Source organism: Haliotis cracherodii, unplaced genomic scaffold, assembly GCF_022045235.1.
Source record: "Haliotis cracherodii isolate W230 unplaced genomic scaffold, xgHalCrac1.p SCAF_10, whole genome shotgun sequence".
In the NCBI taxonomy this organism is placed as follows: domain Eukaryota; kingdom Metazoa; phylum Mollusca; class Gastropoda; order Lepetellida; family Haliotidae; genus Haliotis; species Haliotis cracherodii.
Window position 1 is genome coordinate 27000278 of NW_027266265.1, and position 18442 is coordinate 27018719.

Sequence of the window (18442 nt, forward strand, 5' to 3'; positions counted from 1 at the left end):
TATTGAATTACCGATCCTGCGCAGTGCATCATGGGAGTCTGGTACTTTCAAAAATGGCGAGCTCAGATAGCGAAAGTGCTTACGAGGTAAACCTTTATTTTAATACTTCTCGGGCAACTGAGTTTTTTGTTTCGTTTGAAAATATCATTTTGTTGTTACTCCTACTTAATTTTGTTTGGCATACGGCAGATCAATTCTTATTACTTGGTGAGCATGTCAATGTTTACGACTAAGTAGAGTGTGGTTTCGATTTCCGCATTGTGCGTCTTCACAGAGTCAACAAAAGAACCGTCTCGTAAAAAACACTGTAAGTTACTGTTATCAGTTAACGAATTCATAGTATGTAGCATTGTAACTTTCTGATGGTATTAAATCTGCTAAGTAAAGGATCACGCCTAGAGCCGATACCAATATTTCTTACTTGTCGAAGAAGCCACTAGGCTACCATGTTCCCCAAGTGTTTATACAGGCCAAGCGCACAGGGCTTGTCGCGATCATGCGGTATCCATTACTTTAACTACCAGCCACCTGCGCTTCAAGTGTGATGGTGATCAAACATGCATGTCAAAGGTTAGGCTCTACATAAAGGTCAGGTTAACGCTTAAGAGTATTGTTTACTTAATGTTTTAGAGAAGTGGGAAAGATGATGTTTGAAATCGCAATATTAGATAGAATGTAAAGTGCAATGAAATAGAGATTTTGTGTTTGTATGTTCACACACACCTTAGGGATACACCAGTATGCATTTTACCGGAACCTACCCACCATGTTTACTTTATGTCATTAATATAGCCAAAAACATAGCAGCATTACAATTTGAAAAAAAGATGATAAAGCTCAAAATACGCAGAAAAGAACTACTTGCATGGATGGAATATGAATAGCTATGAATAAACCTCAGAATTAAATACCAAACTCAAAGCAATTCATGAGTATTGAAAAAAAGTAGACATCCAAAATATTTTAAAAAGTTAAGTAATGGTGTGAGACATCAATCAAGGGGTGTTTCTTGAAATGTGGATGTCACTGCTGATGAGGTTTCCGCACATCATTATGCTTAGATCTAACTTCTATTTTCAATCAATATTGCTATGTTCAGGGATGTCAAATCTCCGCGGAAACGCGGAAAATCGTTTTTTAAAACAGTAGTCCTCGGAAAAAATCATCTTCCGCGTAAAAATTTAATAAGATTTAAAAAAAAAACTCCCTGAAAAATATGATCGAAAACCGGACAGTTTGCGCGGATTGTCCTGTTTTCGATCAGAGCTTTCACCAACATAGATTTTCGGACATCATACGTTTTCTGTCACGAATACTTGCACTATAACGTGGGGTGTGGCGTCACACAGAAATTGTAAATACTCAGTCAGCTGATGGCTTGTTTTTAAGACAAAGTGGTCTTTTAGCCTGTAAGTGAATGAGATGTTTTACAGTTGTTCATGTGATAAGCGAGAAAACTATGAATGTTTCTTCAGCGTCCGAAACCCCATGTCATGGGGATATATGTTGTATTAATGTCTTATGTTTGCAATGGAGTTTTGTTTTTTTTCATCAAAAGGTAAGTACAAGGTCAGTTTTTTTCAATATGCTTCAACATGGGGAAAGGGTCAGACATTGCACGCTTATGACAGTTGTCCTTGTGTCTGGGGGATGGGGGTTGAAGTTTATGTCAGTATTGCTCCGTGAAAGCTATGCCCGATTTTTTAAAAGTACTGATTAAACTTCGAAATTTTACTGCATCTGCCATCTTGTTTATTTGACTTATTGACTTTTGCCATAGACTTATTACATTTCTTGTTGCGAATGTTGTCCAAACTGCAAGAAATTGCTTAAAATGCAATCAAATGTTTTAAAAATTTCTGGGGGGGGCATGCCCCCAGACCACCCTAGACTTTTCCTCTTTTTTTCGGGAAAACCTGCTCACATCCCTGATTTCAGGAGATTGTTGTATTGTGACATCCCTTCCTTTTAGGAACATCACTATATGAGGATGTCAGTTAGCATAATATAGTGTCTGATGGTTGGTAACGTAAGGGTTAGGTGTAAAGTATTGAACAGGGGAATGTTGGCATTTGAAACTGAAAAGTTTGGTCTAATACTGTTTTAAAAACAGGATACAATTTTAAGATCCATTCTCACAACATAAACACTTAGTACAAAACGTTAAACAATAACTAGAATTCATCTATTACTATGCAGGTGGACCAGATCTTGAATCAGAGGAAGAGGAAAGGTGTTTTGGAGTACTTGGTGAGATGGCGAGGGTTTGGGAAGGAAGAGGACAGCTGGGAACCTGGCAAGAACCTCTCAAACTGTGCCGCTGCCATGGCTGCATACATCAAGCTAACGGTAAGGGGATTTATGTCTCACGGAAGTAACTTCTGTGGAGCTAGTGTTAGAAATAGATCAAAATCAAGACTTTTGTTTCATTTGTATACTCATAGACTTCTCAGTTTTGTTAGATGAACATTTGGTCATAAAAGTCCCCTAAATTCATGCAGATTTTTGCAATTAATTATCAAAGTCAAGACTGTTTGTTAAACTTGTGTTAAAGAAATGAAAAAAAACAAGATTCAAAGACTGAAAATGAAACATGCTGAAATAATTATCAATACTATTGTAGCAATACTATAGAGTACATACAGTAATTCCCGCTTTAGTTTTGTCAATCTTAAATCCACTCATAGGCGCCAGCTAAAGCTCAGAAGAAGTCTTCGAAGTCAAGATCACGGTCACGGTCAAGGTCAAGGTCAAGGTCTCGATCCACCAGCCGAAGCAGAACAACAAAGTCAAAGAGCAGTCGACCACAAACCCCGACAGCCCTCAGTAGAACTCCTAGATCCAGGTCACGGTCATCATCGCGGGGGAGACAAGCCAAACAGCCAGAAACTCCACCACGACAGTCAAAAAGGACAGAAGTTGTCACAAAAACTTCTACAAACAGAACTCCAGGCAGAATTGAAAGGACGACAGAAGTTGTCAAAGTGAGTTCCTATAGGATGCAGTTGTTTGTTGGTAGATCAATCAGGGTTTGGACAAACATGAAGAGTACTTGAACTTGAACTTGGATTTGTATTAAGAGGTTTCAGAAGGTGCTATAATTTAAATAGCAAAATCCCCTTGAAATATTTACAGAAACAGTTTTCAATCTAATGTCACGGCTTTGTTTACTTCCCTGTCAACATTACAACTGGGTAAATAAATCCCATGGCAGTGCTATTATCAGAATTAGTCCAGTATCAGTAGCAGCTGTGTAGCCTCATTCTGACCAATATTGAAAGGAGGTCATGTGGTCCCATTAACCGATACGTTTGTTTTGAATGCACTTAGACAGGATCATTTAAGTTTTGTGTTGAACCGTGCATATTACCACATGGTGTAAGCATTAAAAATTGTTGCACATGTCGAGGTAGAGAAATACGGTGCAATATTTGTGATGTAGAAAGGAGAGAGACATAAATCTGATGGGGAATGGTATCAGGTTATTAGTTTTGGAATACCTGATGCTCTAAAACTGTCAAAGTGTTGATGTTAAAAGTACTTCATGTTAATTTTTAAATTGGTCGAATATCAATGCATATAAATTTTCCTTGAAAATGTTTTTGACCTTGAAAAATCCAGCTTGAATTTTGAACCCTGCCAATAAACACTGCAACTGACACTGTTCAGGCTATCTCAGTATCTGTCACACAGTGTAAACAAACAAGGTATTTTAGCATCATACTCACAGAATGTGTCCATGAACATCTTACTGTGCATGTAAATAGTTATCAGATCATAAAACTGTTCTCTTTTTGGCTATTAAGATACAGTGTTTGGTGTTTTGATGAAAATTTGCAAATGATTTCAAACCCATGAAACTTCTTGGCATACAAGCAGTTAAAGCTTTGCATATATTCAAACTAGCTGCTTATTTAAAGGCATAAATGGCATTGCAAATGATAGAATCATTCAGGGTACATGAAGGAAAGTGAGTGAGTATGGTTTTACGTCACTTTTAGCAATATTCCAGCAACATCACATGGGGAGACACCAGAAATGGGCTTCACACATTGTACCCATGTGTGGAATCAAACCTGGGCCATTACCCTGAAAAGTTAGCTTGTGAACACCCTTAGTCAACAGTGTTTCTTATATGACTGATAGAAATTCCTTCTTCCTGTTGAAGCAAATACGAGACGACTCGAGGCCGTCTGAGGTGAAGACAACACGTGTTGTACAGTCTCGGATAGAGGTGAAGACGATGGAGGACAAAGTTGACGGGAAGCCTGTGGCTGCCTCACCACAGCAAGGTATAGGCAATAGCCTGTACACTCTGTGGCAGACGGCTGACACGGCAGTCCTCATTCTGTTTGTCTGTGTCTCCATCATTGTTCTCAGCTATGTTGTGGAGAACTACTGCAGGTACGTGCACACATACATTATGCTTTCATTAACCATGTAACACTGTTTTAGCGTATCTGAAAGTTGACTGGTCATATGGAGTAATATGATGTATCGTAGTCGAGAACAATGCCATATGATGTCACCAAAACAATATATTCACTGAAACAGATTGGTGAAAAGTTGGTCATGAGTCTCTTTTTGGAGCAGGGCACTTAATACAGCGAATGCAGTATCTAGAAACATGAAAATCAAACATGTAATACTTTGATCTGAAATATTGTACTAGCCTGGACAGGTTTTGTTTCTATAGCACAACAGTATGTTAATGCATCGTGTATAACCGTGTACAAGTCAGTGCAAGTCACACCAGTTGTTGATACCATGAGTCAGGGTACATGTAAAGCAATGGACGTTGTCACCAAGCCTTGCCACCATATCCATTTTAGTTGCCTGCTGCAAGTAGTAGAATGCTGTTTGACTTGTCACAGATATGATTCCTCATAGAATTCTTTCAAATGGGCCGTGGAAGTGGTGGGGGTAGCCTGGTGCTTTACGCATTTGCTCATCACATGTAAGACCTGGGTTTGATTCCCCACATGGGTACATTGTGTGAAGCCCATTTCTAGTAACCCACAAGTTGTGGAGCCGCTCCAAATGGTCGTGTGCAGTTCTTTTGACACGTGTCATGAAATGGATACGGGTCGAGGTCACAAGAAAAATGTTTGTGGTTACACTTTTCTTCCAAAAGTATGAATGGCATTATCATTAACTTGGTATGTACTTTCTACGGGATGGAACCCTGCTAAGAAACGGATTTGGAAAAATATAGGTCCAGTGTCAAAGTCACCTTTCAGGTGTTAGAAGAACTTTGTATTTACTGTAGTAAATGGTTCAGGTTTGTTTCACATTGAAGCTCAAATTTATATTGCAGCCCATCTGAAATGTGGAAGTTTCTAGTTGGTCTATACACATCTGTAATTGGAGCTGTTGTTGCTGTGTGGCAGTGTGTGACGAGGTCATCGGTAAGGGTTTTGGAGACAGCAGCAAACTTCACCCGCAACAGTTGGAAGAAGGTGACCACCAATTAGACCAAGAGGGAGCTCTCTCAGGCCACAGCGGCCTCTAGTGCAGACATTCGTAGATGTGTGTACCTTATAGCAGGGACAGTGACTCGACTTCAGCAGGCAGAAGTTGTAGCATCTCCACATTCAACAACGCAACACATGAAATCAGGATTGGAATTGTCAAATTGTGCATTTTCACTTTTTATTGAAGTCATGAAATTTGTATTTACAGTGGTTGCTCTGACGTTTCAGTCTGGAATCTTATATCTCCTGATTCTTTTTAAGTTTTAAACAGTTTTTTTTTTTAAAGAATAGCTCTTCAACGGGTCGCTTTAATTTCTACTTGTTGAATAAATATGATATTGAAATATTTTACCAGTTAAACTGTAAGCTCAAACTATATGTGAGATTCCATATTAAGCTATTCTATATTTCCATTCTTAACATTCCCATCATTTTAATTCTGCATGGACCAAAGAAAGAGTTACCTCCCCTTACATGTCAAACCAAGCTTCAGACTGAAAGCTTCTGTCTAGTATTGTTTATCAAAACCAGATATTTTTTACCATTTGTAGCGCCAGTTTGGATGCAGCATTGGATAATGAATTTGTACAGTGAGGACACTTTGTATAGGAGGAATTAATGGATGTTCATCGTTGTTGGCATGTGTACTTAGAATGGGCTTCCTCAAGCTATTTTTATATTCTTACTTGATCTAGTCTTAGCACGTAAATTTCAGCCTTGCAGAATGTTATAATATTTATGTAGTTTCTAGATCATTGTGTTTAGATTTTGTGTAATTTTTGCTTTACAAGTATAATGTGTACAAAATCAGAAGTGCTATCAATTTATTTCTCTGAAATAGGCAGCATTTGACAATTATATGCTAAATCATGTAGATGGAATCAACACAAATCATGAAACACTTGACACGAAAAGAACACCAGTTTTGCAGCTAATCATACCATGATAAATTGAAAACTTTTGACTAGAAACAGTATCTCCTTTGTAATGAGGGTAGTTGTTCTACACTTATATGGTTTGGAGATGAAATGTTACTGAATATGTATGCAAACAATATGCATCCAAGATATTTTCACATTATTCCACTTCATACTAGAAGTTCACCAACTGTCACGTATGTAGATCCATGGTAGAGGAAACACACAGAACAGTCCTTCTCATCTGTGGAGGAGACATTACTACAGAAATGAAGGTGTACTACCTGATGATGGTGTTCTTGCTCAGAGGTTCATGTTTAATCAATGTCATCTTTCATTTCATTTAACCACTGTAAGTGGAGTTTGTCTACCAAATATGTGTTCTTTTACATACTTCGCTCTCATGAAATGAATTTAGCATTTTTAAGACTTTTAACTTTACATAGCCATGTTTTACATAACTGTATTAATTATCCTGCATGCTCTTACTACTCAATAATTACTTTTGGTCATAATGTTGTCACTAGTTTTAATGTTTCATTTCATTTCTCATCTAAATCATCTTGATTTTCAATGAAAATTGTGCCAAACATTTCAAATTTCAACCTCTTTGGTTTTATTAGATTTTTAATTCATGTGTTGTGTAAACTGTATTTAGAAGTATTCGGACAATGCATATGAAGGATATGCAAATACTATGATGTAGTGCTTCAGGTTATAGCTTGTATGTACTATGTACTGCCTCCTGCAGACAGTGTAGATTGCAGAAGTCAAGTTAGTGGCTTTTGAGCTGAACATTTATTCTTGAATGTACTAGAGGATCATGAAGTGAACACAGTGTGCAACAAGTCAGCAGCCAGACATGGCCTTCATAATGGGCAGCTAAGAAGTGTTCATGAACATGCATCTGTAACCTTGTAGCACTGTTTCACCAAAACTCAGTATGCAGTGATGTGACGTAGATGTGCCTACATATACTAATAAAACAAAACAAATTTGTAAGTTCTTGACTCTTATTTCTATTCAAAGAAAATGTCTCACATTGAGTTATAAAAAAGGAGTTCAATTACCCAGAACCTTGTGTTTAATTCAATACAATTGTACTTAGCTCAACATTTTCATGTTTGATCTCAGATGTGATGTGTTGTAGTTGAGAATGAGAAATGAGTCAATGTTTTAATTTATCCTGCATTACTCCTTAATGCATCTTCTGCTTACCTTATAACAGAAATGAAGCTGTATGACATTCTAGGCTGAAGAAAAAAGTCTGAAGCCTGACCACATGACCGAACGGAAGTGACGCACTGACATGTATGACCCTGATTCAACCTTTACAGCATAATAGTTGTGTAACCAAAGTGAAAATTTGGTCATTGTGCCATAAAACTCACAGTAGGTGCAATACTGGAAAACCATATGTTAGACCCCGCCGAACACAATGTTTCATCTAATTATCAAGACTTTTACTCAGGATCTCATGCAAAAAGGTGGGACACCCTGGTAGGAATCAATAAACTTCACAAATTAAAACCAACAGTCTGTCATACCTTCTTGGGTTGTCAGTCAAGACATGACAAGTTTGTTTTATGACAATGTCGTATTGGCCACAGTCTGTTTACCCAGGAATATCTGCTTAAGACAGATAATGACCAACCTCCTAAGTGTATCCCTTGTTGTTAAAGGTTCACCCTCAGGGATATATTGCTTAACTGTGTGAACTTTGCAATCACAAGGGATTCACATAATCAAAGCGTAAATCTGAAAGATCCCTTTTCCCATGTCAGCGGGCATCTCATTATCAGCTATTTGAAAGAAATTGGTCTGTACAATAAATTTTAGATATGTATGTGAATAGTTAAATGCTTGTTTTTTAATTTGGTGTGATGCTATTATCAACTGACATTATTGAAGGCTCTGTCTAACATTATTGTTGTCCCTCTGTGTGAGACGTAATCCTATCATAATTGATGTAACTATCATCAACCAGTGTTTTTAAGCCAACTCATTGCGGAGTATTTTTTAATATGGTCTAGTATTATGCACAACCACCAGTAGCTAAAGTGATGACGTAATTCCTGCTGGAGTATCATGCAGGAAGCCGAGGTACTGTAAGTCCCAAAGATTCCCAGCAAGATGGCTTGGCTTTGCTTACTGGTGGCCTATAGCCAGTGTTTTAAAAATGTATACATGATATTGTTGTGCTCAAATATGTTTCATAAATTGTTTTTAAATATACCTTTGCATAAATGACTCAGTTGTAAACATTCTTCACTATATGGCTGAAATAATGTCGATGTGACATTAAATTTTAACTCACTCACTAGCTAATCAAATTATCTGCATACATTAGGGAGAAATGGTAAAAGGTTTTTGGATAGGAATGCCATGAAAACCAAAAAAACTGGGAGAGGTTGGTAGGATGGTCCAGGCAAATTTTCTCCAGGCCTTTTCCTTTTGACAGGTCAAATAGCAAAATATGTTCAAGGACGGCAGTAGTGTTTTGGCCAACATGACTGGTATGTCCGTTACCTCTTGGCTTGACAAAGCCAACATGCTGCTGCCATGGAGGCAAGGGCTAGGGACCTACAGCACTTCAATGAGGGGACCCTGTTAACAATGTTGCCAGAATATTTTGCACAATGTATCTATACCTCACAAAAGATGCTTGTACTTCATTCATAAAATAAAGTGTGAACTTCAGAACCTTGTGGTTGTACGTTTTCCTCTAAAAATCAAGTTGATGTTAGTTGGTGACTGCAGTCCCACAAACACCTAGAGTCATCTCCCTTTAGCCATCACATTTCTTGAGTTAACATCTGCTACTCCACACAGCTTCAAGTTGGGAAACTTGACTCTTGATTGTTTGTTGTCCACTGCTATAATCAGCAATATTTCAGCTAAACATGTATCATGACAACCTGTAAACAATCAAGCCTGAGCATGACAAACCAGAGCAACAACGTCCCACACCATTAGGGTATGATGACACTCCGTGAACCATGTCATCAAGCCTCTCAACGTGAGCCTTTTCATTCATCTCTGTAAACGACAATCATGTGTTTCCAATTTTATACTGACAGGAAAAAAGTAAACTGTGCTTCATAGAAAGTTCAATAAAAAAGATGTACTGTCATCTTTTAATACATTCATGGAGACATCTCAACCTCAAGATGGTGATTAACAATGTGCAAGGTGCACAATTTGGATGTTTATGGGTTTGTTGGCAGCATGATACTCACACATGGTTTCCAAATGTGAACAGCAGACAATGATAGTTTAGCTATTAGGTGCTCATGAAAATCCTGTTTAACCGTAAATAACGCTTACACAATGCCTACATGCTGCAAACAGGAACAACCAGCTTTATCGCTGAATAAAATAGTTCCTCAAAGAGAGGTGACATGAGCGTATGTATGCACAACTTGCTCTTCAGAAACATTTGACAAAACACATGTATTCAAATGATATCACCATTAGATGAGAAGGGTCTGTTAAGAACTACCTCAGTAAGTCAGTCACGATAACATTGCCTCGTAATACATTTACATCAAGTACAAGACGTCAAAATGGCCGACACAATCAACGTGTCAGGAGAGATTTCGGAAGTTGTCAATAAACCTGTGGCGGTTACATGTTTTAGTCATCATTGATCAACTGGCCGATCTTTGAAAGGTTACCATAAAGACGTGTCAAATAGATACTTAGGTAAATTCATATATTGCTGTAGACTCACTGCAAGGGTCTATATGATGAGAAAGAATGCTTCTGTACGTATTCGTGCTAGGGAATTCCCAGGAATGTGGAAGTAGTCCATCAGTTTTTACGTAAGAACATGGTCTCATGAAAAATGTATGAACGTCTAATTGTGTCGTCCAATGGAAAAGCTGTATATCGTGTAAACTTCAAATTAAAAAATCATCTCACAGTCTCAACTCTTTGGAGATGTTATCTGCAGCAGGGCAACACTCACATCAACAAAACAACCACTTTCAGTTGGTGCATCTGGGGAATCGATACTAAAATGCCACATTAACAGCTTGGACATGTCCTGGGTCGAGACCAATTAGTGGCAGAACCATACGCAACTGTTTGAGGGAACAGAACATCCGGCCCTGACTCCCTATTTTGATTCAACGTCACTGTCAGCCATGTCCAGCTATGTGTAGACAGCATCTGAGGTTCTAATGACAAGACTGGGACATTATAAAGTCCATCTTTCAAGGGTCTACACAGGCGTCCAGGAGAAACATTTTAGCAATACTTGTATTATTCAACATGGTCAGTTTGGTGTGGGAATGGCATCACAACTCATGGGTGAACAACTCATTGGTAATGCCCATTTGAATGGCATACACTATCGGGATGACATCATTCGAGATCAAGTTCTTCTCTTTGTGCAAATGAGTGTGTGAGTTTGGTTTAACGCCGCTTTTAACAGTATTCCAGTTATATCACGGCGTGTCAGCTAAATGTGGGTGGAAATCCTGAAGTGATGCAGGTCTCAGACGTTTACCACTTGGGTGAAACCCACAAGCACGGGTATGGTGCTGACAAATCTAGAAACAAAATCGGGGCAAACTGGGATTCAAATTCACAATCATAGGTGCTTGGCGTGCTCAAGGGACGCAACTCTCCACAGCTAATCGCGGGCCTACCGTGCCCCCTTGTGCAAATGCATGTACGGGGGACATAATGTCACGTGCCCACACGTTGTACGTGTTGTAACAAACTTTTGAGGAGGCATTAACAATACTGTACTGCCAGGGGCGGCCGTTTCTCCAGACCTCTCCCTCATTGAACATGTCTGGGATGAGATGGAATGACGCCTGTGACTGGACCAGAACCAGCTGGTAATGCTAGCTAAGTCGGGCCAATCATAGGTTGGCATTTGGTGGTCACACTCGATATTGACATTGATAACGGAGTTGTTGCACAACCCCTTTTAGTGTGTGTCGTACCTATTACCAGCCTAAGGTTTTGTCAATGAATTTGTTGTGATAAACCATAATTACACGAATGACCAAACATTGTGTTGCTATTTTCAATAACATGACATTTACACCATTTTATATGAAGAACAGCACAGCACAGCTACTTTTTTCCATTAGTATATCATGGAAGATATTATATATGCCCATCAACTGAATGCAAATCAGATACTTCCTTGGATGCACACATGCAAATAGGCATCCTGTGTGATCAGGCATCCAAATGACTCCTAAAAATCATCACTGTTTATAAAATTGTTATATTTGTAACTTTTCAGGTACTTATGTGGTGGATGTGGCAATTTGTAGCTGCACTGGATCAAATTAAGGGCTGTATTGAGTTTTTGTTGTTGGTTTGATCTTCACATCAATACCTCAAAGCATCTCTGAAACAATTGAAATATGGAACAAATAGACAGTCATGTTCATGCATGCTTGAATACTTCACCACTAAAACCTGTTACACAAGCGTGTCTTCCTTTTGGGGTTGTGGGACAGAATAGTTCACCAGTAACACAAGCTTGTCTCCCTTCTGGGGTTGTGGGACAGAATGGTTCACCAGTAACACAAGCTTGTCTCCCTTCTGGGATTGTGGGACAGAATAGTTCACCAGTAACACAAGCTTGTCTCCCTTCTGGGGTTGTGGGACAGAATAGTTCACCAGTAACACAAGCTTGTCTCCCTTCTGGGTTTGTGGGACAGAATAGTTCACCAGTAACACAAGCTTGTCTCCCTTCTGGGGTTGTGGGGCAGAATAGTTCACCAGTAACACAAGCTTGTCTCCCTTCTGGGGTTGTGGGACAGAATAGTTCACCAGTAACACAAGCTTGTCTCCCTCCTGGGATTGTGGGACAGAATAGTTCACCAGTAACACAAGCTTGTCTCCCTTCTGGGGTTGTGGGACAGAATAGTTCACCAGTAACACAAGCTTGTCTCCCTCCTGGGATTGTGGGACAGAATTGTTCACCAGTAACACAAGCTTGTCTCCCTTCTGGGGTTGTGGGACAGAATAGTTCACCAGTAACACAAGCTTGTCTCCCTTCTGGGGTTGTGGGACAGAATAGTTCACCAGTTACACAAGCCTGTCTCCCTTCTGGGGTTGTGGGACAGAATAGTTCACCAGTAACACGAGCTTGTCTCCCTTCTGGGATTGTGGGACAGAATAGTTCACCAGTAACACAAGCTTGTCTCCCTTCTGGGATTGTGGGACAGAATAGTTCACCAGTAACACAAGCTTGTCTCCCTTCTGGGGTTGTGGGACAGAATAGTTCACCAGTAACACAAGCTTGTCTCCCTTCTGGGGTTGTGGGACAGAATAGTTCACCAGTTACACAAGCTTGTCTCCCTTCTGGGGTTGTGGGACAGAATAGTTCACCAGTAACACAAGCTTGTCTCCCTTCTGGGGTTGTGGGGCAGAATAGTTCACCAGTAACACAAGCTTGTCTCCCTTCTGGGATTGTGGGACAGAATAGTTCACCAGTAACACAAGCTTGTCTCCCTTCTGGCATTGTGGGACAGAATAGTTCACCTGTAACACAAGCTTGTCTCCCTTCTGGGGTTGTGGGACAGAATAGTTCACCAGTAACACAAGCTTGTCTCCCTTCTGGGGTTGTGGGACAGAATAGTTCACCAGTAACACAAGCTTGTCTCCCTTCTGGGGTTGTGGGACAGAATAGTTCACCAGTAACACAAGCTTGTCTCCCTTCTGGGGTTGTGGGACAGAATAGTTCACCAGTAACACAAGCTTGTCTCCCTTCTGGGGTTGTGGGACAGAATAGTTCACCAGTAACACAAGCCTGTCTCCCTTCTGGGGTTGTGGGACAGAATAGTTCACCAGTAACACAAGCTTGTCTCCCTTCTGGGGTTGTGGGACAGAATAGTTCACCAGTAACACAAGCCTGTCTCCCTTCTGGGGTTGTGGGACAGAATAGTTCACCAGTAACACAAGCATGTCTCCCTTCTGGGGTTGTGGGACAGAATAGTTCACCAGTAACACAAGCTTGTCTCCCTTCTGGCATTGTGGGGCAGAATAGTTCACCAGTAACACAAGCTTGTCTCCCTTCAGGGGTTGTGGGACAGAATAGTTCACCAGTAACACAAGCTTGTCTCCCTTCTGGCATTGTGGGGCAGAATAGTTCACCAGTAACACAAGCTTGTCTCCCTTCTGGGGTTGTGGGACAGAATAGTTCACCAGTAACACAAGCTTGTCTTCCTTCTGGGGTTGTGGGACAGAATAGTTCACCAGTAACACAAGCTTGTCTCCCTTCTGGGGTTGTGGGACAGAATAGTTCACCCGTTACACAAGCTTGTCTCCCTTCTGGGGTTGTGGGACAGAATGGGGATGGGTATTGAATGTTAAAAGTGTATCACAATGTTCTGCGATGCACAAGGCCATAATGAGATACGTATTGCGGTATATTGTACAATTCTAATTTTGAATTCAAGAAGCAATCTGAAACGAAGGTATGAATTGAAGTTTAGAAATAGAACAAAAATGATGCTGGGAAAACAATCATTACTCATTCAATAAATATGTAACTTTCTTGGGGCCCCGGGTGCACGCTCCAGGGAAGTGAAGGTATTTAGCAAGTGTATTACAAAAAACACATGGTAAATATCACTATTTGAAATCACCTGATATACCAACATAAAACAAATCATACTCTAATACATATTTAAGAATAAACCTCAATTCACTGATAAATCGGTAGTACCGCCCACACTTAGTTACCAATGATAATGTCTCATATTTAGGCTGGTTTGGGGATGCGAATCCTTAATCGGTGGATCCTGGCATGGCTAAGGAATGTAACTATGCACGACAACTCTGTGGTACGTTAGACCAGTGGGCTACCTGCAACCTCCACTGGACTGTAAAAGTAGTTACACCATCTATTAACAAAATCATACCTGGAAAGACTGCTTTATGTTAACTCTTCCTTAATGTCAAATATGTAAACAAAATGTAAGTATGAGTTTTGAAACATGTTCATGTTTCATACTACATACCATATCCTTTGTCTGTTAACACAGAATTAATCAAATCTTTGCAAGGATATATTTAATGAGGTTAAGTTGAGAATAATGTGTCACATGCAGTGACAATCTAGAGCGTGAGAGTTTAATACAAATGACTTAACACTTATGTGTAAGTTAGATTATTCCTATAAATTAGTACATTAGTCGTATTACATCAATGAGTTTGAATTTAAGAGGCTATATTATCCAAAGTTATTTCAAGCCTTCAGAATCTTCAGGTTTAAAACTTCACATGGACTAAATCATGATGTTGAAATTGTTAAAAAAAGAAAAAGAAAAAAAGGTGTTAGTCCCATATATGTTTATTACATATGCATGTACCATACAATTTCAAATACATGCACAGTGACAAGCTTCAATACATGGTTTGTTTCTAGTTGAAAGAAAGTCTCCTTGAACAAAAAGGGGAGAATGTGTAACATTCTTTCAACATATAGCCTGTATTCTTTTCTTCTTGTACGATGCACTGTTAATGAATCTGTTCCACACATAAATAATCTAAAGACATTGGTCTAGATCATGTCTGGTTATAAAAGAGGTTTGATGAATTTGATTTTGAAAGTCAACATTCAGTTAGATCTTCATACAGAACGTCTCAAATTACTGCAGGCAAAGTTTCATGTTCAGGTTCGGGGTTAAGTGGTGAAAATGGCCATCTATATTGAACAATGTCCCAATAAGGTTACATTGTATTCTGTTCTCAGTTCGTAAGTGCAACAAGTGCTTCCACAATATTCCCTTTATGTTCTCTCAGAACTCTCTCCGCCTGAATTCGGCCAATTTCTATTTCATTCACAATAAGATCTACGTCATCTTTGTTTATTTTCACTTTTGAAAGTTCTCTTTCTCGTTCTTGTCTTTCAGAAGCTTCCTTGGCTTTGCTGACATTTACAACCCGCATGGCATCGCTGATGCTCTGAGCGGAGATTTCTGTTTCTTCGACATAATCAGTGACTTTCTCTAAATCGGCTGCACCGGAGTCATGTTTGGCAACTTTCTTTGATTTGCCTTCTTTTTTATCTTCATTCTCTTCGATTTCAACGTTTTCTTCCTCCGTCGCCATGTTGGAACATGTGCGTGGTTCCTCGCTTACCTCCCTTGGTTCCTCCCTGACAAGTTGCACTCGAACAATGCGTATGCGCTTCAATCTCATATGCATTATAAGCCTTGGAAGAAGAAACATAGTCCATAAATCAACTTAAATCATGCATCTTGTCTATGAATACATATCAGCAATGATTTATGCATGGCCCTTACTGTCCATAATGCCCTATCGAAGAAAATGTGTTTTTTTTACATAAACATGTAAGGAAAAGAGAAAGAGCGTGTCGGACAGTTTATATAATATAAGCCTCCCAAATCAACCAGCGGCCTCGGTAGCGCAGTAGGTAGCGCGTCAGTCTCATAATCACATTGGCAAGAGCCATCTGAAGGTCGTGAGTTCGATCCTCACCCGGGGCAGCAATTCTTTTTTTTTTCATTTTCGACAAAAAGATACGCAAAGTATATTTATACCTATGAATCATTCAACGTATGAAATATACAACAAACAGTATACTACTCGAAAGAAGTTATAGCATGACAGACAACTACAGTAAAATGAAAGATTCGGATGTTCTGTGCTCAGTATTCTTTTAATTAGTATATTTGTAAAGTAACGAAACATTTCAGTCCGATAAATCAGCATAAATTACTTTTTCACCAAAGGGTTAAATGCCGCAGACAAAGAAGGAGCAAGTAATCGTTCTTTTGGAACTGAAATATTCACATTTAGTTTACTTAAAATTGCAAGATCTGGCCATCAGTAAATTATCTAACAAATACCGAAAGCAAGGTATGGCGGTGAATGATTCATATGACAAGGTTACTTTGACGTGTGTGTTCATTACATCCGCGACTGTTGAGTAATACCGTTGCAGGCATATGTAGGTATCCGGAATGATAAAGCACGACGTCACCGAAGCTGCATTTTTGTTTTCACAAGAGCTCATCCCTGCTCAAGATTACCAATCCCCGAATCACGTTCTTCATAGAAAACTCTCCAGTCTTGGGATCAGAATTAGACAATATTAAAGAAAAAAATAGTACCTCACTTTACGTTACTCAGCAACCCCGTTTATCCAATCGATTTTTTACTTGGTATACAACCCATCTCGTTTAACAAGGTTCATTGGAGTTGCGGGTTTTCGGAGTTGGTGTAATGGCGGCGATCGGGGCACTATACAGGCTATACAAATTACATTATACAATGATATAGATACATCACTAAGAAGATCCACTGAGATGACCCTTTTCATAGATCATGATGATCTTTGGTTACGCATGACGAGTATTCTAGGTGGGACGAGAAAGTGTGACGCACGTAGGTGTTGACGTCAAGTTGCACAATAGCAATGCACGATCCGGTACTGAATGATCAGCGAGAAATTGTTTGTAAAAAAATAATTATTCTTTTAAATAGGAAGATCTAAAGTTACGTTATCTAAGTTTAAAGAGATGAATGTTGGAAATATCAGTTAACAATGAAAACCTAGACTTCGGTTCGAAAACAATGTCATTTATAAGCAGACAAGCTTCCAATATTGGCAGTCGGAGTCACGTAACTTTATATCTGTTCTGGATCCTGTCTGAAGGTGTCGCCTGCAGCAGATAATGCAGGATCCACCTAGAACGGTTTATCGATGTAGGCAACAGCTGTACAGGGTTTGCCAGCCTGCTGGTATAGCGTCAGTGTAAAGGTTTATAATATAAACCGTTATTATTGATATATTCCACGACTTATTCTCCTTAATGTTTTCCAACAACATCGTCGCATGCGTGTTCCATACACACGAACGCATTAATCTATACGAGAGCCCGAACGACAGAGCGTCTTGGAACCGATATCGGCCGAGGATGTGCACAGCTGGCACTTGTCAACACACGGCCGTCTGCCAGAACACAACATTGCAAGCAGTCAGATCGAAGCGTTTGCGCCTTCTTTCTGTTTTTATTGAACCACTTAGTCGATGAAGCTGGCATCTGATTCACTTATGTCTATTTTAGCTCCATATCATAAAATTCATGGATATTCCTTGCAATAGCCTTAGTCACACTTGTAATGAATTCCACCATCTGTGTATACAACGTCAATATAATGGCTACCTGTTGAAGAGGAAATTAGGTGCCACTCTGTGTTAGCGTGGCTTCACACCAGAAATATATACCAAGAATAATAACATCTTTATCATTTTTATACGATTATATTCAAGTACTTCATATTCTCCCTAATTGAACACGAGAGCAAATGGTAGCGGTTCACAAAAGAACTCCGTTTCCCTGCTAAAGTAAGAAGCAGGTAATTTGAATGGGTTTTACAATAGTACATCAGAACACTAGGCTATTTCCCAAAGACCCGTTCTTCACCTTTAGTGAGTAATTTTTAAAGTGTGAAGCGTAGGTTTAAATATACATGTATAAACGTAAGTTTAAGTGGGAAAGAATGAGTTTAACTGTAGCGTAGGTTTAAAGTAGGGGAGCATATATATATATATATATATATATATATATATATATATATATATATATATATATGTGTGTGTGTGTGTGTGTGTGTGTGTGTGTGTGTGGGTGGGTTTGAGGACGGGAACAGGTTCATGTGTAGGGGCATGTTGGTTTGAGGACGGGAACAGGTTCATGTGTAGGGGCATGTAGGTTTGAGGACAGGAACAGGTTCATGTGTAGGGGCATGTAGGTTTGAGGACAGGTACAGGTTCATGTGTAGGGGCATGTAGGTTTGAGAAGTGGAGCAGATGTTCATGTGTAGGGGTATAAAGGTTTGAGAAGTGGAGCATAGATTTATGTGTAGGGGCATGTAGGTTTGAGAAGTGGAGCAGATGTTCATGTGTAGGGGCATGTAGGTTTGAGAAGTGGAGCATAGGTTTATGTGTAGGGGCATGTAGGTTTGAGAAGTGGAGCAGATGTTCATGTGTAGGGGCATGTAGGTTTGAGAAGTGGAGCATAGGTTTATGTGTAGGGGCATGTC

General features: G+C 39.5%; 2 protein-coding genes and 1 non-coding gene across 3 annotated transcripts; 2 read left to right on the forward strand and 1 right to left on the reverse strand.

Annotated features, from left to right (window-relative positions):
• Positions 1-29: 29 nt before the first annotated feature.
• LOC139454221 (heterochromatin protein 1-like) lies at positions 30-8989 on the forward strand. Its single transcript, XM_071235799.1, has 5 exons — positions 30-86; positions 2200-2349; positions 2688-2984; positions 4169-4404; positions 5318-8989. The coding sequence occupies exons 1-5, from the start codon at positions 54-56 to the stop codon at positions 5472-5474; spliced, it is 873 nt and encodes a 290-aa protein (XP_071091900.1). The 5' UTR covers positions 30-53; the 3' UTR covers positions 5475-8989.
• A 6048-nt stretch (positions 8990-15037) lies between these two features.
• On the reverse strand, positions 15038-15515 carry LOC139448416 (huntingtin-interacting protein K-like). Its single transcript, XM_071229973.1, has one exon. It carries the CDS (start codon positions 15479-15481, stop codon positions 15119-15121), a length of 363 nt encoding a protein of 120 aa, XP_071086074.1. The 5' UTR covers positions 15482-15515; the 3' UTR covers positions 15038-15118.
• Positions 15516-15788: 273 nt separating this feature from the next.
• Trnam-cau (transfer RNA methionine (anticodon CAU)) lies at positions 15789-15879 on the forward strand. The gene is given in 2 exon segments: positions 15789-15825; positions 15844-15879. It is a non-coding gene; the product is annotated as a tRNA-Met (tRNA).
• Positions 15880-18442: the final 2563 nt, after the last annotated feature.